Raw genomic sequence first — 16,431 nt, forward strand, 5'->3', positions numbered from 1 at the left:
AAGCCATCTGTGCCTGGGGCTACCAGGGCACAGCACAGCTCGGACCCTGCCGCTCAGCAGGCGCAGCCCAGCGGCAGCCGCGGCATGGCCCGGAAAGGTCAGAAACGCAGAGTCTCGGGTGCACCTGACACCTGCCGAATGAGAGCCTGTACCCAGACCCCAGGGCCATCTGTCTGTTGACAGACTTTCCAGAACACGCCGGTGCCGGACATGGCCACTGCCCAACCACCCGCCGCTCACGCGCCCCTCCCCTGACACACCGACTCCAATTCCCTGCCCTGTGACCCAGCTCCCGCCCTCAGCGCCGGGGCCTGGCCTAACGAGCACTATGGTCTGAGAGGGAAAGAGGCACGCGCGTGTGTCTGTGACGGGAGAGAGGAAGAGACGTCCAGGCCGAGTCGGAAAGGCTTCTGCGTGCATGCCACAGGCTCGCACCTCACTTGCTGAGCCACAGAAAACCATCTGGTGCCGCAAAGCAGGCAAGTGACACAGGTCATGTTTTATGACAATCACATGGGGTGACATGGCGCACGGGGAGGAGCTGAGCACACTGATCTCCACTGTCCGCCGGTGCTTGTGCTCGGCATCATTTCAGGGAGTAACCCTTGCTATCTCACCGCACCGCTGGACCTGAATAACAGTAAAAATTCTGGACTTCCAACAATGTCTCTCTTCTACAGTGCACGTCGTCTACAATGTATCTCTTCTACTCTATCCGCTCCTCAAGTCTCCTAACCCAGATCTCCAGAGTAACACAGTACTCGCTGTTGCTAAGCTTGGGAGGAAATAAACCATTTTGCATTTGAGTCCGAAAGAGATTGTTTCTCAGCGATAAACCAAATAAATGATCACCATTTACAGTCAAGCAAACTCTTTGGGGTCTGATTCACCATTGAAGCAACGTTTGCTTCAAAATCAGTTTGTAAACGTACCATGTTTAAGATCAAAAGTATAAAGAAGATATTCACAGGATACATTATAGCCCAAATCATGAAACGGGATGGATTTTCCTGCAGACACCTTGTCGGCTGGTTTTCACACAGTCTGTCGTCCGAATCAACCCAAATGCTAACGTTAACCACAAATAATAAATTTTACGATGGAAAACAGTTGCTTCGGCAGTGGGAAGAGGGATGAAATGAAAAGAAAAGTGGGGGATTGAGACGGTGTTTCTAGACTTTTGTCTCGTCCTAGGAATCCCTCGCTGCCCCCAGAGGGCAGGTACTGGTCAGCAGAGGCGTGTGCTGGGGAAGAGCCCAGAGAGGGGTCTGCTGTTGCCCCGGTGACAGCGTTCTGGGACATGCTCCGTGTCTAGAGACCTGACCGACATCGTCCTTCTATTCCAACACTTTGAGCGAGAGAGCAGCCCCCAGCAGAGCACCCGGATGAAGGTGGGGAGACAGGTGCTGGGACACAGGGCCCAGAGGTGCCAGGGTCACAGAGGGGCCAACGCCAGTAGGAGACAAGACACAGGCCCCAGGTCAGGAGGGGCCAAGGGAGAGTGGGATCATCAGCCATCAAGTCACAAGCCCCCTCTGTGGACTGAGCCGCGAGACCAGCCCTCAGGCCCACCCGGCCATGTGCACAGGCTTCACAGCTGTGGTGTCTCCACGTGTGGGACACACCCCAGGAGCTGGCTGGCGGTCCACTGGGGTTTGGGAAGAAGGAACTAGAATCTCTGTTTGTACTTACTTTTTGATCTTTGCAAGACAAGAAGTTTTGCTACAAGTTCAGTACAGACTGACATCGGCCCCTTGTCGCACCTGCTGTATAAGTCCCCAGTCAGGCTGGTCTGCAAGCTGTGCTGGGGGAACAGGAGGGGGACGTGGGACATGGGTGGGGGGAGGGGGTTCGCTGTCGGCCTAGCGAGGCGTCTGCGCTGCCCCAGGTACGAGGATCTACCCACGTGGCTCTCACTGAGCCCAACCCTCTTAAAATGCGTGAGCGGCTCTAAGAGACTCCGGCAGAGAAACAGCCGGCCAGAGACAATTCTCCGGAGGCAAGTGGGAGCTAGCAGCAGCAGCTGGTGTCTCCGCTCCTGACGAAAGCTACTCGTCAGCCCTACGACAAGGAAAAGCAGTAACATCTGCCAAGAAGGGAGCCCCCAAAGCTGAAAATTTCACCAGGACCCTCCAGCAGGAATCTGTGCTCATCACAGCTAACAATGAGCTCCTTCCTATACGACCACGGTCGCCGGAGGTTACAGACCCAGAAGATGAAGACGGACCCCCATGATGCTTTTAGTAAGAGCCGCTATCTCAGGAAATGCTAACTCTAACCCATCTTCAACAGTATTCACTGAAAGGAATCAGAAACATTTGTAAGCCTTTAAAGAAGAACACACAGAGAGGAGCACGCCATCCACGAAAGACTCGTTCCTCCCGCCATGGAACTACAGGGGAAACTCATGAAACAGTCAAGAGGGACAAACCCTGAAAAGCAACATCTTCTACTAGATGACACGGCAGACCATCCAAAGATGTAAGTTCTGGAATAAATTCTTCAGGGTGGGAGAGGCTGGATAAAAGGACAGAAGCTTCCAGCACGTCCCAGCTTATGGTCTCGTGAGAAGAACGAATGAAAAGCTGAGATGTTAAAGACATCGAAGTCATGAGGAGGACAGGAGTCTCAGAATCAGCTGACATGGTCACCAAGACAATTAGGACAAATGTTTATGTAAGTGAGGCCGGGATGGGATGCCTCTGGCTGGCATCTGCCTGTGCCGGGGAGCAGGGAGCCCCATGGAGGCTCCGCCGCGGCATCACCCCATTATTCACGGACAAGAAGCGCACCACGTGACTGACGGCGCCACTGATTCTGTGCCATGGAGGATTCTACCACACAGAAGACAACACTGACAATATTTTAGTCTAGGAGAGACCCATGAGAAATATTTTGTTCACCTACATTTCTCTGACAATCTCAGGATAAAACACTTTTATTTTATTTCTTAAATATTTTATTTATTTATTTGACAGAGATCACAAGTAGGCAGGGAGGCAGGCGGGGGAGGGGAGGAAGCAGGCTCCCTGCTGAGCAGAGAACCTGATGTGGGGCTTGACCCCAGGACCCTGAGATCATGACCTGAGCTTAAGGCAGAGGCGTTAGCCCACTGAGCCACCCAGGCGCCTCAGAATAAAACGCTTTTAAAAAGAGCTGTGAAGCTTCAAGATAAATTTACATGTACTTTTTTAAAAATTTCGTTTATTTATTTGACAGAGATAAAGAGCCAGAGAGCACAAGCAGGGGCAGAGGGAGGAGGAGGAGCAGCGCCCGCTGAGCAGGAAGCCTGATGCGGGGCTCGATCCCGGGACCCCAGGATCAGCCTGACGTGGGGCTCGATCCCGGGACCCCAGGATCATGATGTGAGCCGAAGGCAGACTCTCAGCTGACTGAGCCCCAGGCGCCCCTCTGTGGACTTTACACAAAGGTGAGCGCTCCACATTTTCTGACTTTTCTGTGGTACAAATGGCCACCAGTGGCCCATTCCCTAAGCATACAGTGCCACGGATTATACAGCTGATCTGTGGTCGTCACGTTCCACCGAAGAGACAGAGGGAACGTCTTGTGGCACACAGCATGTGCCGGCAATGGTGATTTGGAAAATTCTCACCATTCCACGATCGTGCTGCCACAGACCACGTGTGGCACCTGTAAACACGTCCACGTCTGCACCACCAGAGCACCAGGGAGCAGGGCTGCTCTGACTCCGTTCAGAGTCTTTCAAGTTTCAGTAAGTTTCAAAGCCACGTGCTGACCAAGGGAAGGTGCCGCGTCTTCTGAGTAACACGCAGGAACGAGCCGCGTCAAGACCACGGTGTTCACGAGGCCAATCTCAATTAAAAAGGAAAAAAAGAACCTCCGCAAACTTGGTGGTCAGCAGGGCCCGTTTCAGCAAGTGTCGCGGGGCTTCCGTATGGGTCTGCGCAACTCCGGAAGGTTTTGTTTTCAGCTAAAAGCCCTTCAAACCCAACACTGAGATAAACTGAAATTAGAACCAGACATTTCAGTCATTCCAGGGGGAATAAAATAAGGTTTTCAAAAACAGTAAATTTCAAGAAAATTTCCATCACGGCTTTCCCTTTTGGGAATTAAGTGCATCACAGATTATAGACAGAAAAGCGACGGCTTCTCGGGTCTCATCTCTTTTATCTGTGCCTGTTTCCTGTTGTGCCTGATGTCATCTGGAAAGCAATTGTTCGTTTTTAAGCATATAAACCTGCATTGGGGGAGGGGGCGCCCAGGAAGGAGAGATCAGCCCTACAAGGGAGGGCCGGAGGTCGGGAGGGACGATGACCATGAGAGGTGAAGGGGGCCGAGCCGCACAGCCCACAGGACACGCACGGTCCAGAAGGGTCACGCAGCTGGCATAACAGAAACTATTCTAGAAGAATCCAACTGGGAGACAAGGCTAAAGGACGGAATCCCGGCAGCAGGTGGCGGCCAATGCGCAAAGCAGCCAGGGCCCAACACAGACCAGGCCTCCTCACACTGTTCCCTCCTTCCTTGAGTACCTACCAGTTATTATTTTGTGCTGGGGACTGGGGTGAGCCCCAGACCCCCGTGACCTTGCCCGTGACGAGCTCAAGGGCTCATGCAGGAGTAAATGTGCAAACACATGATGAAAATGCTGTGTGACCAACTGGATTTCAACGATCTCTGAACGAGAGATGCGGAGAACGGGGCCCAGGACCTGGGCTTCTGCAGGGAGCCGTCCACACCTAGACGCATGCATCGCTCCCGGGTTAGTGGGACTGGGTGACTGGACATTCCTAGTCACGTGCGTCGCGGCTCCCCTCTCCGGTTTAGCTTCTCGGTAAGTCACACCTGGGTCTAGGCAGGGCAGCATCGTGGACGGAAGCTGGGGCTCTGCTACAGCCCCAACGGCCATTCGGCTCTGCCTGGACCGTCCCCTCGCCCACGGCCAGATCACGCCGGCTCACTTCCTGAGCTCAGTCAGGTTCTGGTGCTCAGCCTCTGCTTACACCCTGATGGGCGTTACCTGTGCTGTGGGGGTTTCCCCTTCCCGTAGCTCTGCACCAGGACCAACACCCAGTCCTGGCCACCAGGGTCACCGCTTCTGGGCAGGAGACCCGCAGCCCTCCGGCTTTCCGGAATCTCATGAATCTCACATTTTAAAACATTTTTTACTTCCATGCATAAATCACCAAATCAAATGCTATTATCCAAAGAACACGGATCTGAGGATTAAATGCACTCCTTCTGTGCGTTCCCTCATTCCCACACTCTCCAACACCAACCATGCGTGCAGGTGTCCACCACGTATGGGAAATGGCCAGCACCGTCCCTCCTCTTCGGAGCTTGAGGTCTGGGGAAGGGGCAGACGTGACAGCGAACAGTCGATGCGCAGGACAGTGTGACAAGGAGGACATGACCGGGGCAGTTTACACGGGTGGAGGGACACTAACTGTACCCGGGGCCGCGGAGGAAGACGCCACACAGGATGAGTCACCCCAGCTGAGTCATGAAGGGTGGACGGGAGCGTCCAGGCGAGCAACAGGAGAGAGGGCATCGCGGCCCTCGGGGCAAGCATGGGACCTGGTGTGAAAGGCAAGCGACACCCGCGCCGCTCAGGGAGGGGCACAGACGCGTGCGTCCGCGTCCACGGAGGGGCCTCCTGCAGGAGAAGGCAGCCAGCCGCTCCCCATTACCTGTAGGCCCTGGATGGCCAGACTCCCAGATTCACGCTTTGTAAGGTCACTTGGACCGGAGTTTGGGAAACAGAGGACGGTGCCAGACTGTGGGCAAGAGAGGCCAGAGGGGGTCTCCTGCAAAGGCTGCGAGCCTGGACCCCGGGAGCGAGGGGACGGGGGAGGGGAGGGGACGGGCAACAGCGGCTCCGGAGGTGAACGCCACAGGCCGCGGCACAGGCGGGGCGCGGGGTTGAGAGCAGCGTCTAGGAAGATGCCCGGTTTCCGGTCCCGAGGCAAACCTGCCGCACAGAATCCCGGCCCCACGCTGGGAGGCCATCTGCCGGCCTGCAGCCCGCGGCGCGTTTCATTTCCAAAGCAGACACCACAAGCAAACAAGGCATTTCTAACCCACAGGACATCAGACTTTAAATCCTGTGACCGACACAGAGACACGGAGACGGAACTAAAGCATTTAAATTCTAAAAGGTCTCCGTCTAGACTGTCAAGAGCTACAAAGTGTCAGACACGGAATCGCAGGGGGAGCAAATGAAGTCACGACAAAGTGCTAGAACATTCCGGGGAAACTGCGCACACACGGACAGGTCGGTGAACAGTCGCTGAGCCTGCCCAGCTTCCCCCAGACTGGGCAGGCCCAGGACAGGACGCGCCGAGACCGTGTCCCCACGGGGCGAGATCCCCGGCCCTCACCCTCGGTTGGGACCACGGCGCCTCCCCAGCACGAAGCGAACGCTGCAGAGACTCCCCGACGCGTCCCCAACCAGCAAGACAGGCTGCAGGTCACACCGTCATCGCCAGCGTGTTTATTCACGTCCTGCCCGACGTGGGAAGGTGGTTTAGCATCAGCTGTTGTGCGACTACACCTGCTTAGGTGGTCTGCGTGCGCACGGATGTCCTGACGAGGCAGCAGACAGGCTCTGCTTTCCCCTGGGACACGGTCCGTGGCGCGGGCGTCAGGATGTGCGTGGACGGCTCTCGTATAGCACCTCGTCCACCTTCACGTCGTTCTCGTCCACGGGGACCTGCGGGCAGATCTGCTCTCGGAAGGCCAAGGCCATGGTGTAGGGCCCCACGTCCTGCTCCCGCAGACAGCGTTTCAGGTACGCGTCATAGTAGCCCCTGCCTCGCCCCAGGCGGTTCCCGTGCTCGTCGAAGCCGAGACCCGGCACGAAGATGAGATCGAGGCCCCCTGCGGGAGAGAGGAGCACAGGTGAGAGGGTGAACGGTTTCTGACAGAGACGGACCCCTCAGGGTCTGCGTTCCGCTGTGGAATGACATGCATCCTCTCCCCAACTGATGAAGAAACACACGACGCTCTAGAAGATCCAGTGAGCACGGGTCAGAGAACCCGGGACGGACACTCCGAGAGCCCACCCCCATCTCCCCAGGCGTTCTGCTGTGTACACCTCGGACGACGTGGGTTTGCACCGTGGAAGCCCACAGTAACGTGCATTTTTTTTTTCAATAGGGGATAGTGCTGTAAATGCATTTCCTCATCCTTACAATTTTCATGACAATGTTTGCCTCCCTCTGGCTTAGCGCATTGCAAGACACAGCACACCACACAGAGAGCGTGCAAAAGACGTGATCGCCAGCCGTGTGTGTCACCGGCAGGTCTTCTGGCCAACTGGCCGCTACTGCAGGCACGCTCTGGAGGAGAAGAAAGTCACATGTGGATCTGCGGCCACATGGGGGGTGGCACCCCAGCCCCCGAGTAGTTCAAGGGTCAACCATATGCACAAAAACGCCAGATTCCCAGACCCCATCCACAGCTACAGAGAATTTCCTTGGATAGCGACTAAGAACACTTTTTCTTTCTTTTTTTAAGCATCTCTGCGATCCCACACACCGACCAGGTTGGGGAGCCAGTGTCCCCACACCGTGACAACTGGAGGAGCCAGAGAGGGTCGGAGAGAGGCTGGAACGGACGGAGCCGTCCTCCACGTCAGCGATCAGGCAGATGCGGCCAGCTGTGGGGGTGCCAAGGCCTGCCCGGCTGTCAGCTTCCCCGGACTCACGGGAGAGCAGGCTTCAACCCAGCCAGGGACATTTTAAAGGTACAAAAGGGGACCCCAACTGTCCTCTGGCTGGAACCCTGCCAGGGAACACGGGGACCAGGAGTGGACACACATTATCGAGCCAGAGCGGTTGCCGGGGCTCGGGGTGCAAGGCAGGGTCGTGGAGGCAACGGAAACGCGGCGACTGTGAGAGGCGTGGGGGGTCCCTGAAGGAGGCAGGACAGGCCGCGACGTGGAGAGCTGCTCGGATTCAGTCAGTCCCACTGGAGGGTCCTGCTAGCGTCCGGCAGCAAGGACGTCGGACCAGCACGAATCAAGAGCCACCGCACACGCCCAACTCAGGGCTGAGCCCAGCGGCCTCCCCTGCCGGCTGCCCGAAGGCCACGTGGGAGCCTCTGGGCGACCTCGAGCTTGGCACAGAGGCACCCCGCATGCAGCCCGCTGCCAAGGACGTCCCAGCTTGGAAGCTGTGACTCCTCGGGAACACGGTGTTCGGGGAGAGGTGTTCAGACTGCCGGCTGGGCTGGCCCCCCGCGGGCCGCAGCTGCTCTGACTACGCGCAGACGTGCAGGGTGAGCCCAGCGCACACCTGCCAAGCCGTGCCTGCCAGAAGCCCGCAGAGCCGCCTCCGACCGCGGTCGTGACCGTCTGTGTAAACCGGCTTGTCTTTTCTGGCCAAACCTGCTCACAGGCCCTGGTCCCTGACTTTCCCTTTCCTCCCTGACCCTGGCCTGCTCCTCCCCCTCCTGTGGGATGAACGGGGCTGCGTGCACGGAGACCGGGCTGGCTCTGGGTCCTCCCGTGTTGCCAGAGCACGCCGGGGCTGAAAGCTCGGCTCCGTCATCTACACGCACACGCGCACACACGCACACACGTCGTTTCCCAGGCTCCTGCCGGAGATGGAGCTCAGCCAGGATAAAACGAGCGACTGTGTGACCCCCATCCCCGGGAAGCTCTGCTGACCGCCTAAAAGCAACAGGGACAGGGACAGGGCACACCTGAGGTCTCGCCAGAGAGACAGGCCGTCTGCCGACTGGTCGGGGAAGGACACGTGGGAACCTTGGCGGGACCGGGGTTTTTGATGATGTTCCAGAGCTGGGTGCGGGCATGTTTCAGAACGTCAGGGAAAGGTTGCAGGAGCAGAGTGACGGGGGTGGGGGTGGGGTCAGATAGGCAGAGGGGTCTGCTGAGGAGCAGAGGGCATGAGAGAGGAGTCCGCCAGGTTGGAGTACAAAGGTTTGGGAGGGAGAGGCGAACGACCCCCTCAGGTCGGCAGAAAAACAACAAACAACCCGACCACACCGCGGACAGAGGATTCTCCAGAGAAGACCAGAAAGGGCCAACATTTTCGTACATTAATTTGTATCCGTGACCTTACTGTAACCCTTTATCCATCCTAGCAGTTTTCAGCGGGAGTCTCGGATTTTTACATACGGTCCCGTGTCGTCTGCAGGTAGTGGAGGCTTTACATCGTCCATACCCGTCTGGACGCCTTTTCTTTCTTTTTCTTGTCGAACTGCTGTGTTAAAGCGCTCGGTACTACGTTGAGTAACGCTGGTGAGAAGGGACATCCTCCTCTTGTCCCTGATCTTGGGGGACAAGCTCTCCGTTCCTCCCCACGGACTGACGTCGGCCGCGGGTTTCTCCTCCACGGCCTTCACTATGTGGAGGTTTGTGCCCACAGATCCGCTTTGCTGAGCACTGTCATCGGGAATAGGTGTTGAATTTTGTCAAAGGCTTTTCTGCAGCTACACGGTGACCGCGATTTGTATTCCTCACTTTGCTCACGTGAGGACTGTGTGGGCTGACTGGTGAGCACGGAGCCGTCCGCGATACACCCCGGGATAAATCCCACCTGATCACGGGGAGTGAAGCTGTTACTGCATCGCTGAATGGGGTTCGCCAGTGTTTTGTTGAGGACTTTGGTCCCTGTGTTCATCGGGGAGACCTTCTGTGTCTGTTGTGTCTTTACCCGGGTTTGGAGGGTAACGCGCTTCACGGAATGAATCTGGACGCATTCCTTCCTCTTTTTTCGGAACATTCGAGGACTGTAAGTACTAACTCGTCCTTAAATGTTTGGTAGATTTTCTTGTAACTCATCTGTCCCTGGACTCTTGTTTATTGGGCGTTTTTTGTTTTTGTTTCTGAAGTAGGTTCCATGCCTAGAGTGGAGCCCAACACCGGGCCTGAACTCACGACCTGACACCATGACCTGAGCTGAGATCATTGAGTCGGACCTCAACCGACGGGGCCACCCAGGGGCCCCAGGGGGCAGCTTCTTGTTTACCAACTGAATTTCATTACTAGTAATTGCGCTGTTGAGACTCCCTATGTCTCCCTGATTCAGTTTTGGAGCCAAGAGGCACAGAAAGAAATGTTCGACGTTACTCGTCAGCGGGGAAATGCAGATCAATACATCAATGACACGTCACCTCGTGCCTGCTGGGATGGCCGTTTAAAACGCCGCATATAGCGAACGTTGCTGAGGCCCTGGGGAGACCAGAACTCTGTGCATCGTTGCGGGAGCATAAGAAGGTGCAGCTCCTACGGACGACGGTGAAACCTTCCTTACAAAATGGGAAGTGGAACAACTAGGCATACTAGCCAGAGAGCGCCCCTGGAACGCAGGTCTTGAGGAGGGCTTTGGGCACCCCTGCTCAGAGCAGCCTCCCTCACAACAATCCAGAGGCAGAAACACCCAAACGTCGGCTGACGGCTGCGTGGACAAGCACAGGGAGGCTTGCACACGGGGTGCTACCCAGCCGTGGGAGGAAGGAGCCCGCACCTGCTATGGACGCGGAAGACACCAGCTAAGCGAAATAAACCAGGTGCAGAAGGACCTGCACGAGTCCCGCGCAGGAGGCGTCTGGAGTGGCCAAACTCGCAGGACGTGCTGTGGGGGTCGTGGGAGCCGCGGAGGAGAAGACATGGGGGGCTGCCCTGGGTGCCGGCCTCACCAGGCAGGACGAGAAGACACTCTGGGTGAAGACACTCTGCGGACGCCCGCCGCCCCGCACTGTGCCCAGAGCCAACGTGGACGCCCCTCTGAAAATTTTGTTGAAAGAGTGACTCTCAGGGCACCAGGGTGGCTCAGTGGGTTAAGCCTCTGCCTTCAGCTCAGGTCATGACCTCAGGGTCCTGGGATGGAGCCCCGCATCGGGCTCTCTGCTCGGCAGGGAGCCTGCTTCCCTTCCTCTCTGTGCCTGCCTCTCTGCCTGCTTGTGGTCTCTGTCAAATAAAAAGAGAGTTAGAAAGAGAGAGAGAATGGCTCTCACGTTATGTGTTACTTACCACATTTTTTAAATGCAAAGATATGAAAAGGAAAGCCAGGAGGAAATCAAGATTTCCACCCATCAATACGTGAGGAAGGGAAGCCAAATTTCAGAGCACACACCTCCAGGCCACTAGAAGAAGAGAAAGAAGAAAGGAGGCAGCAAGACAAGAAAATACCTTTTTCGAGCCCCTTGCAGTCCAGGTGATCTCGCTCCCCCCCATGTCACAGCCCCCACGTGCACTATAGCCCTCATGGCGCTGCCCTGGGTCTGGACGGAGGCAACACCCAGGGACAGGAATACGGCAAGTGTTACCTCGCGCGGTCACTAGAAGGAAGCTCTACAAGGAGTAAGCATGGAGAATGGCTCTGGAACTCTCAGGTGGCAAGAGGCCATGAGAGGGCCCTTCTCGGGCAGGAGTCCCGACAATCTGTTTGGGGTGCTGCTGCTGGATCCGCGGCCAATAGGATGGGTAGCACGACTCCCTTCAACCACGGGGTCACCTGCGTTCCCGGCTCCAGGTCCTCAGAAGCCCGCTCTGGCCTGCGTCTACGTGACGAATCCAAGTGTCTTCCTGGAACACGGAGTCTCCTTGCCTGACCTCATCTGTCTGCTGTCGCTGCAAGTTCCTCCTGTATCCTCCCCAGCGCCCCATGCGTGCCCCCTCCTCCCCCACGCACACCCCAGGCCACGTCACGCCGTCACAGCGCGGTCCTGGACGCTCTCCCTCCCCAGAGGCGAGGCCCCAACGAGGCCTGAAGGTCACACTCAGGCTTAATGAGCTCTCCTTGCACCCACCGGTCCAACCCTGGGGTGTCCCCACTAATGGGGGACCCCAGATCCTCCTGAATGCCCCGCAAGGTCAAAACCCGGCAGGGACAGCAGGAGAGACGCTTGGTCTGTGCACAAGTCCTCCAAGTGCCTCTGGCGGCTCCGTTTTCGCTGCGGGCTCCGTGCGAGAGGGCAGTGACGTAGGGCTCCATGCGCACAAAGACCGCACCTGATTCTGCCCAGTCGTGCGTGCCTCACAGAGCACCCTGCCGCACCAGACTGCACCCCCGCCGCTCAGAGAGTGCGCCCCATGAGGCCTGAGACTGCCCCACACAGTCATGAAGGTGGTTCTGGGCTCCAGGGCCAAGGCTAAGCTTCAGACCAGCACCCTGCGTCTGCTCAGACCTGGGCTGCCCACCCTCTGGGCGGGCTCTGGACCGCCAGTGCCCCCTGGAGGCAGCCCAGGGCGGCGGCGCTCGGCCCTGAGGCTCCTCCATGGCTCTGCGAGGCTTTCCTGCGTAGGTCGCCAGAGCGGGGAGAGGCAGCTGGAAACAGTGCCCGCTGCAGAAGGCTGGCCATGACCGTGAGACTAGGTGATGCCTGCAAATGCCTCCACCCAGGGCCAGGCCAGGCTGCGTCTGAGGAGAGGCTGTTGCCAAGAGCGCTCCTTTTCTCATTAAGAAATATCAGACACTGTTGCTCGAGCCTGGCAGCTGGGGGAGGGGCCCGGCAGCTGGGGAGGGGCGGGGGTCTGCAGTCTTCCAGGGGAATCCTCCACCCGGAGCCTGCCCACCTCCCCTTGGAGGGGGCTGGCACCTGCGCTCTCAGCTCCGGGCGTGGAAGGAGACGGGGGGAGGGCTCTGTGCAGAACGTTCCCCGTACAGTCAGAAAATAAACAATCCAGGCTCACGGCCACAGGGTCGTTACAACGACTTAACTCTGCCCCGTGGTCCAAAAGCGACCATGGACAGTCTGTCCACTAACGCATGTGGCTGTGCTCCAGGAAGGCTTATCCGAGGCCAGTGGCGGGTCCACTGTGGCCCGTGGGCTGCTGGCCACTGACCCCACCCTAGAACATAAGGGAGGAGTTTCAGGGAGAAGGGACCAGCATGCTGGCAGAAAGGACAAGTACGGTCAGGACAGGAAAATATGCATTAGATTTGGCCACGAGGAAACCACAGGGGCAAGGGTGCACCCAGCAGGGACACAAGGACAGACACGGAACACGAGGACAGACACAGGGACACGAGGAGAGGACAGACATGGAGCACGAGGACAGACATGGGGACACGAGGACAGACACGGAGCACGAGGACAGACACGGGGACACGAGGACAGACACGGAACCTGAGGACAGACACGGGGACACGAGGAGAGGACAGACATGGAGCACGAGAACAGACATGGGGACACGAGGACAGACACGGAGCATAAGGACAGACACGGAGCACGAGGACAGACACAGGGACACGAGGACAGACACAGAACACAAGGACAGACACGGGGACACGAGGACAGACATGGGGACATGAGGACAGACATGGAGCACGAGGACAGACACGGAACACGAGGACAGACACGGGGACACGAGGACAGACACAGGGACACGAGGACGGACACGGAGCCGCAGACTTCCATGCACTCACACAGAAAGAACAGGAACTAGGCCCAGAAAGAAAACGAAGATGGAGGGTTTCCTCGGGGCCTAGACGGAAGCACGGCGCTTGGCGCTGAGGACAGTCCACCCGCGCACAACGTCCTCGCTCTCCCCGGCTGCAGAGGCGGCAGCTGGCCACGGACCCTCTTCGGGCGCACTGACCTCTGACTCCTGCCCGTCCTTGCCCTCGGCCTGCAGAGAAGCTGGGAACGAGGACCGTCGGAGCCATGCCCCGCCGTCTCCCCCTCTTCTCACCAGCGCAGGGCCGGGGCGGGATCTGCGGGCCACCCCCTCCCGGAGCCACCGCCCTGCTGGCAGGACGCCCGCCTCACCAGCCTGCCCGAGCACGCATTCCTCCGGCAAGCCTGTCTCCATCCCCCCTCAAACTCAGCCTTCATCCTAACTCCCCTTGCTCAAAGCCTGGAGTCGATCAGAGTCTCTTAAAGACAACATCCAAGTCCCCTGACTGGGTGGGGGGCAGGACCCACACACCTCGGCCCCAGCACGGCTCCAGCACGGTCTGTCCGGAAACGCGGGCAGTCCCGTTCCACCGAGGGGCCCACCGCCCTATAGCCCGGCCCCATGAGGTCCTGCGGGCCAGTCTGGGCTCCTGCTACGCTGTTCTCCACGCCAGCAAGGTCCTCTAATCGCTGTGCTGACCTGTCTGGTCGCGACAGTCCCAGCATGCACAAAAAACCTCAGTTAAACGTCCACGCAACGCCCCTGCCCATGAACTGCGTTGTGGCCCTTATCCGACGCGGCAAGCAAGGGGACGAGTCCCTTCCTTGCCTTCTGGGGACAGTTTTCTCCTTTTCCCAGAACAATGCCGAGTCCGGTTCTACTTCCTATGAGAGAAAGCACCAGAGTGAGGACAGAATGACATCTGACTAGATTCAAGTCATCTCTGTTCGCACCTCCCGGGCACGGACTCTTCCCCACAGTGCAGCTTCTAGAAGGGAAGAAAGGGAGCAGGGGGTCCATGTCTTACGCGCCCACGATGGGGCAGGTGCCGTGCCACATGCTGGGTAGAGAGGGGGGACTAGATCGGCTGCTCGGTACATCCTCCGGGTGAGCCAGGAGGACAGGGCTCACGCGCCGGTTCACGGACAGAGACCCGAGCTCCGTGCTCAGAGAACCCAAACGCCTCCTCACGGGCGCTCAGCTCCGAAGAGAAACTGAGGGCTGCCGCCCGGGGGGCACCGCTCCTGCTGCCAAGGGCGCCCACGGGGCCAGGCACAGGGACGGAGGAAGCACCAGGAGGGCTGGTGTCCAGGCTTCTGGGGGGGGGCTGTGGGGCCTGGGTCCCAGCACCAGCTCGTAGTAGCCGGGAGACGTCAGACAAACTGCAACGACCTGAAATCCGAGACGGACAGCGTGTGAGGACGTAAAGTTTCTCAGCTATTCAAGCCACGTGTCAACTTAACTGGTGGCTGTGAGCAGACTCCCTGGCCGGCCGCTCATGACAGACGCATCCCGGGGGCACAAGGAACCAAAATCCTGAAATAAAATCCAGAACCAAAAATTCAGGAGGGCTCTTGCCGCAGAACTCTCAGAAATCGATACCAGATGCTTTGAGCTCATCGGGGTGCCTCGGAAGAAACAGAGGGACACAGGACCCCTCCCCCGGGTCCCCTGTCCTGGTGCAGCCATACAGACCCTGCATGGGGTCCCGCAGTCACGGGATCGCAGTACAAATACGCGCGACTTCCGACGGGTATAACCACGACGGTCCCAAGCGCTCACCTCCCTGCCAGCGCAGGCTGCCCTGCAGGAGCGGGACGCTGAGACCACCTCGGGCAGAGAGCGGGCTGTGCTCTTCCGTCACACGGTAAAGGCGCCGCCGTTCACCCACCCTGCTGCGTCACGGGCCTTCGTGGCCCTCTGGGACTCTCCATGCAGAATCAAATACACTATAGTAAAAGCCATCTCTCTCTCTCTCTCTCTCTCTTTTTAAGATATTTATTTATTGGGGCACCTGGGTGGCTCAGTGGGTTAAGCCTCTGTCTTCGGCTCAGGTCATGATCTCTGGGTCCTGGGATCGAGTCCCGCATCGGGCTCTCTGCTCAGCGGGGAGCCTGCTTCCTCCTCTACTGCTTCCTCTGCTCATGCTCTCTCTCCTCTCTCTTTCTGTCTGTCGAATAAATAAATAAAATCTTTTTTTTTTAAAAAGATTTATTCATTCAGAGAGAGTCACGAGCAGAGGGAGGGGCAGAGGGAGAATCCCCAAGCTGACTTTCCACTGAGTGCAGAGCCCAACACGGGACTTGCTCTCATGCTTCTGGGATCGTGACCTGAGCCAAAATCAGGACTCAGATGCTCAACCGACTGAGCCCTCCCCAAGCACCCAAGAAATCATCTTTGAAAGACAATCGTCTGTGACTGATCGTTTGTGTTGTCACTCTAAAATCCACTCTTTGAACGTGGGGCCTAATGCCTATGTTAAAATACAGGGACTGTACTTGTCACAGGAGCATGGGAGCCCACACCGGCCACGGCCACTTGTCACTCCCACACCAGCCATGGGAGCCGTTCCCTCCGTGCCCCCGGGCAGGCCACCGCTCATCCGCTACCGAGGTCTTCAGGATGTGAGATGGTCTCTGCATGCCTTCGAGTTAAACCTAAGTGTTGATGAGTTCCAGGCTTTCATTCAACCCTGTGACACGGACTACGTGTCCAAATGAACAAGGTGGGGATGACGGGAATCAGACTCTTCTGGAAGGGCTGAAAGCCAAGACAGAAGCAGCGTGGGTGGTATTTGGTGACAGATGCTGAGACTGTCACCAACGGCATGCCCCCCCCCCAGCCAACCCAGGGAGCCTAGAAAACCTCGGGGACAGCAGCATGGAAGCTGAGCTAAGGTGCACTGTGAAGGCCGATCAGCCCCTAGAATACGGGCGAGCCTCTCGGGACAGCTGGGAAGGGTCCAAAGAAAACCAGCCACAGGGACCAGCTCTGGAGAAGCAAACCGGGGGAGAGGAGGACCTCCCTTGCCTCAGTCTGTCCTTCTGCTGTTTGGATTTTTTACCACATTTGTAGATAAC

The 16,431-nt window shown here is 57.7% G+C and overlaps 1 protein-coding gene across 1 annotated transcript in view; it reads right to left on the reverse strand.

The window, feature by feature from the left end:
• Positions 1 to 6,455: 6,455 nt before the first annotated feature.
• The window catches only part of MTHFS (methenyltetrahydrofolate synthetase), a 32,862-nt gene continuing 22,886 nt past the window's right edge, over positions 6,456 to 16,431 (reverse strand). Inside the window, exon 3 of the mRNA XM_046006985.1 lies at positions 6,456 to 6,861. Coding sequence (XP_045862941.1) covers positions 6,626 to 6,861 — 236 coding nt within the window. The 3' untranslated portion in view covers positions 6,456 to 6,625. The remainder of the gene's footprint in view (positions 6,862 to 16,431) is intronic.

This window comes from Meles meles, chromosome 6 (assembly GCF_922984935.1).
Source record: "Meles meles chromosome 6, mMelMel3.1 paternal haplotype, whole genome shotgun sequence".
Lineage (NCBI taxonomy): Eukaryota > Metazoa > Chordata > Mammalia > Carnivora > Mustelidae > Meles > Meles meles.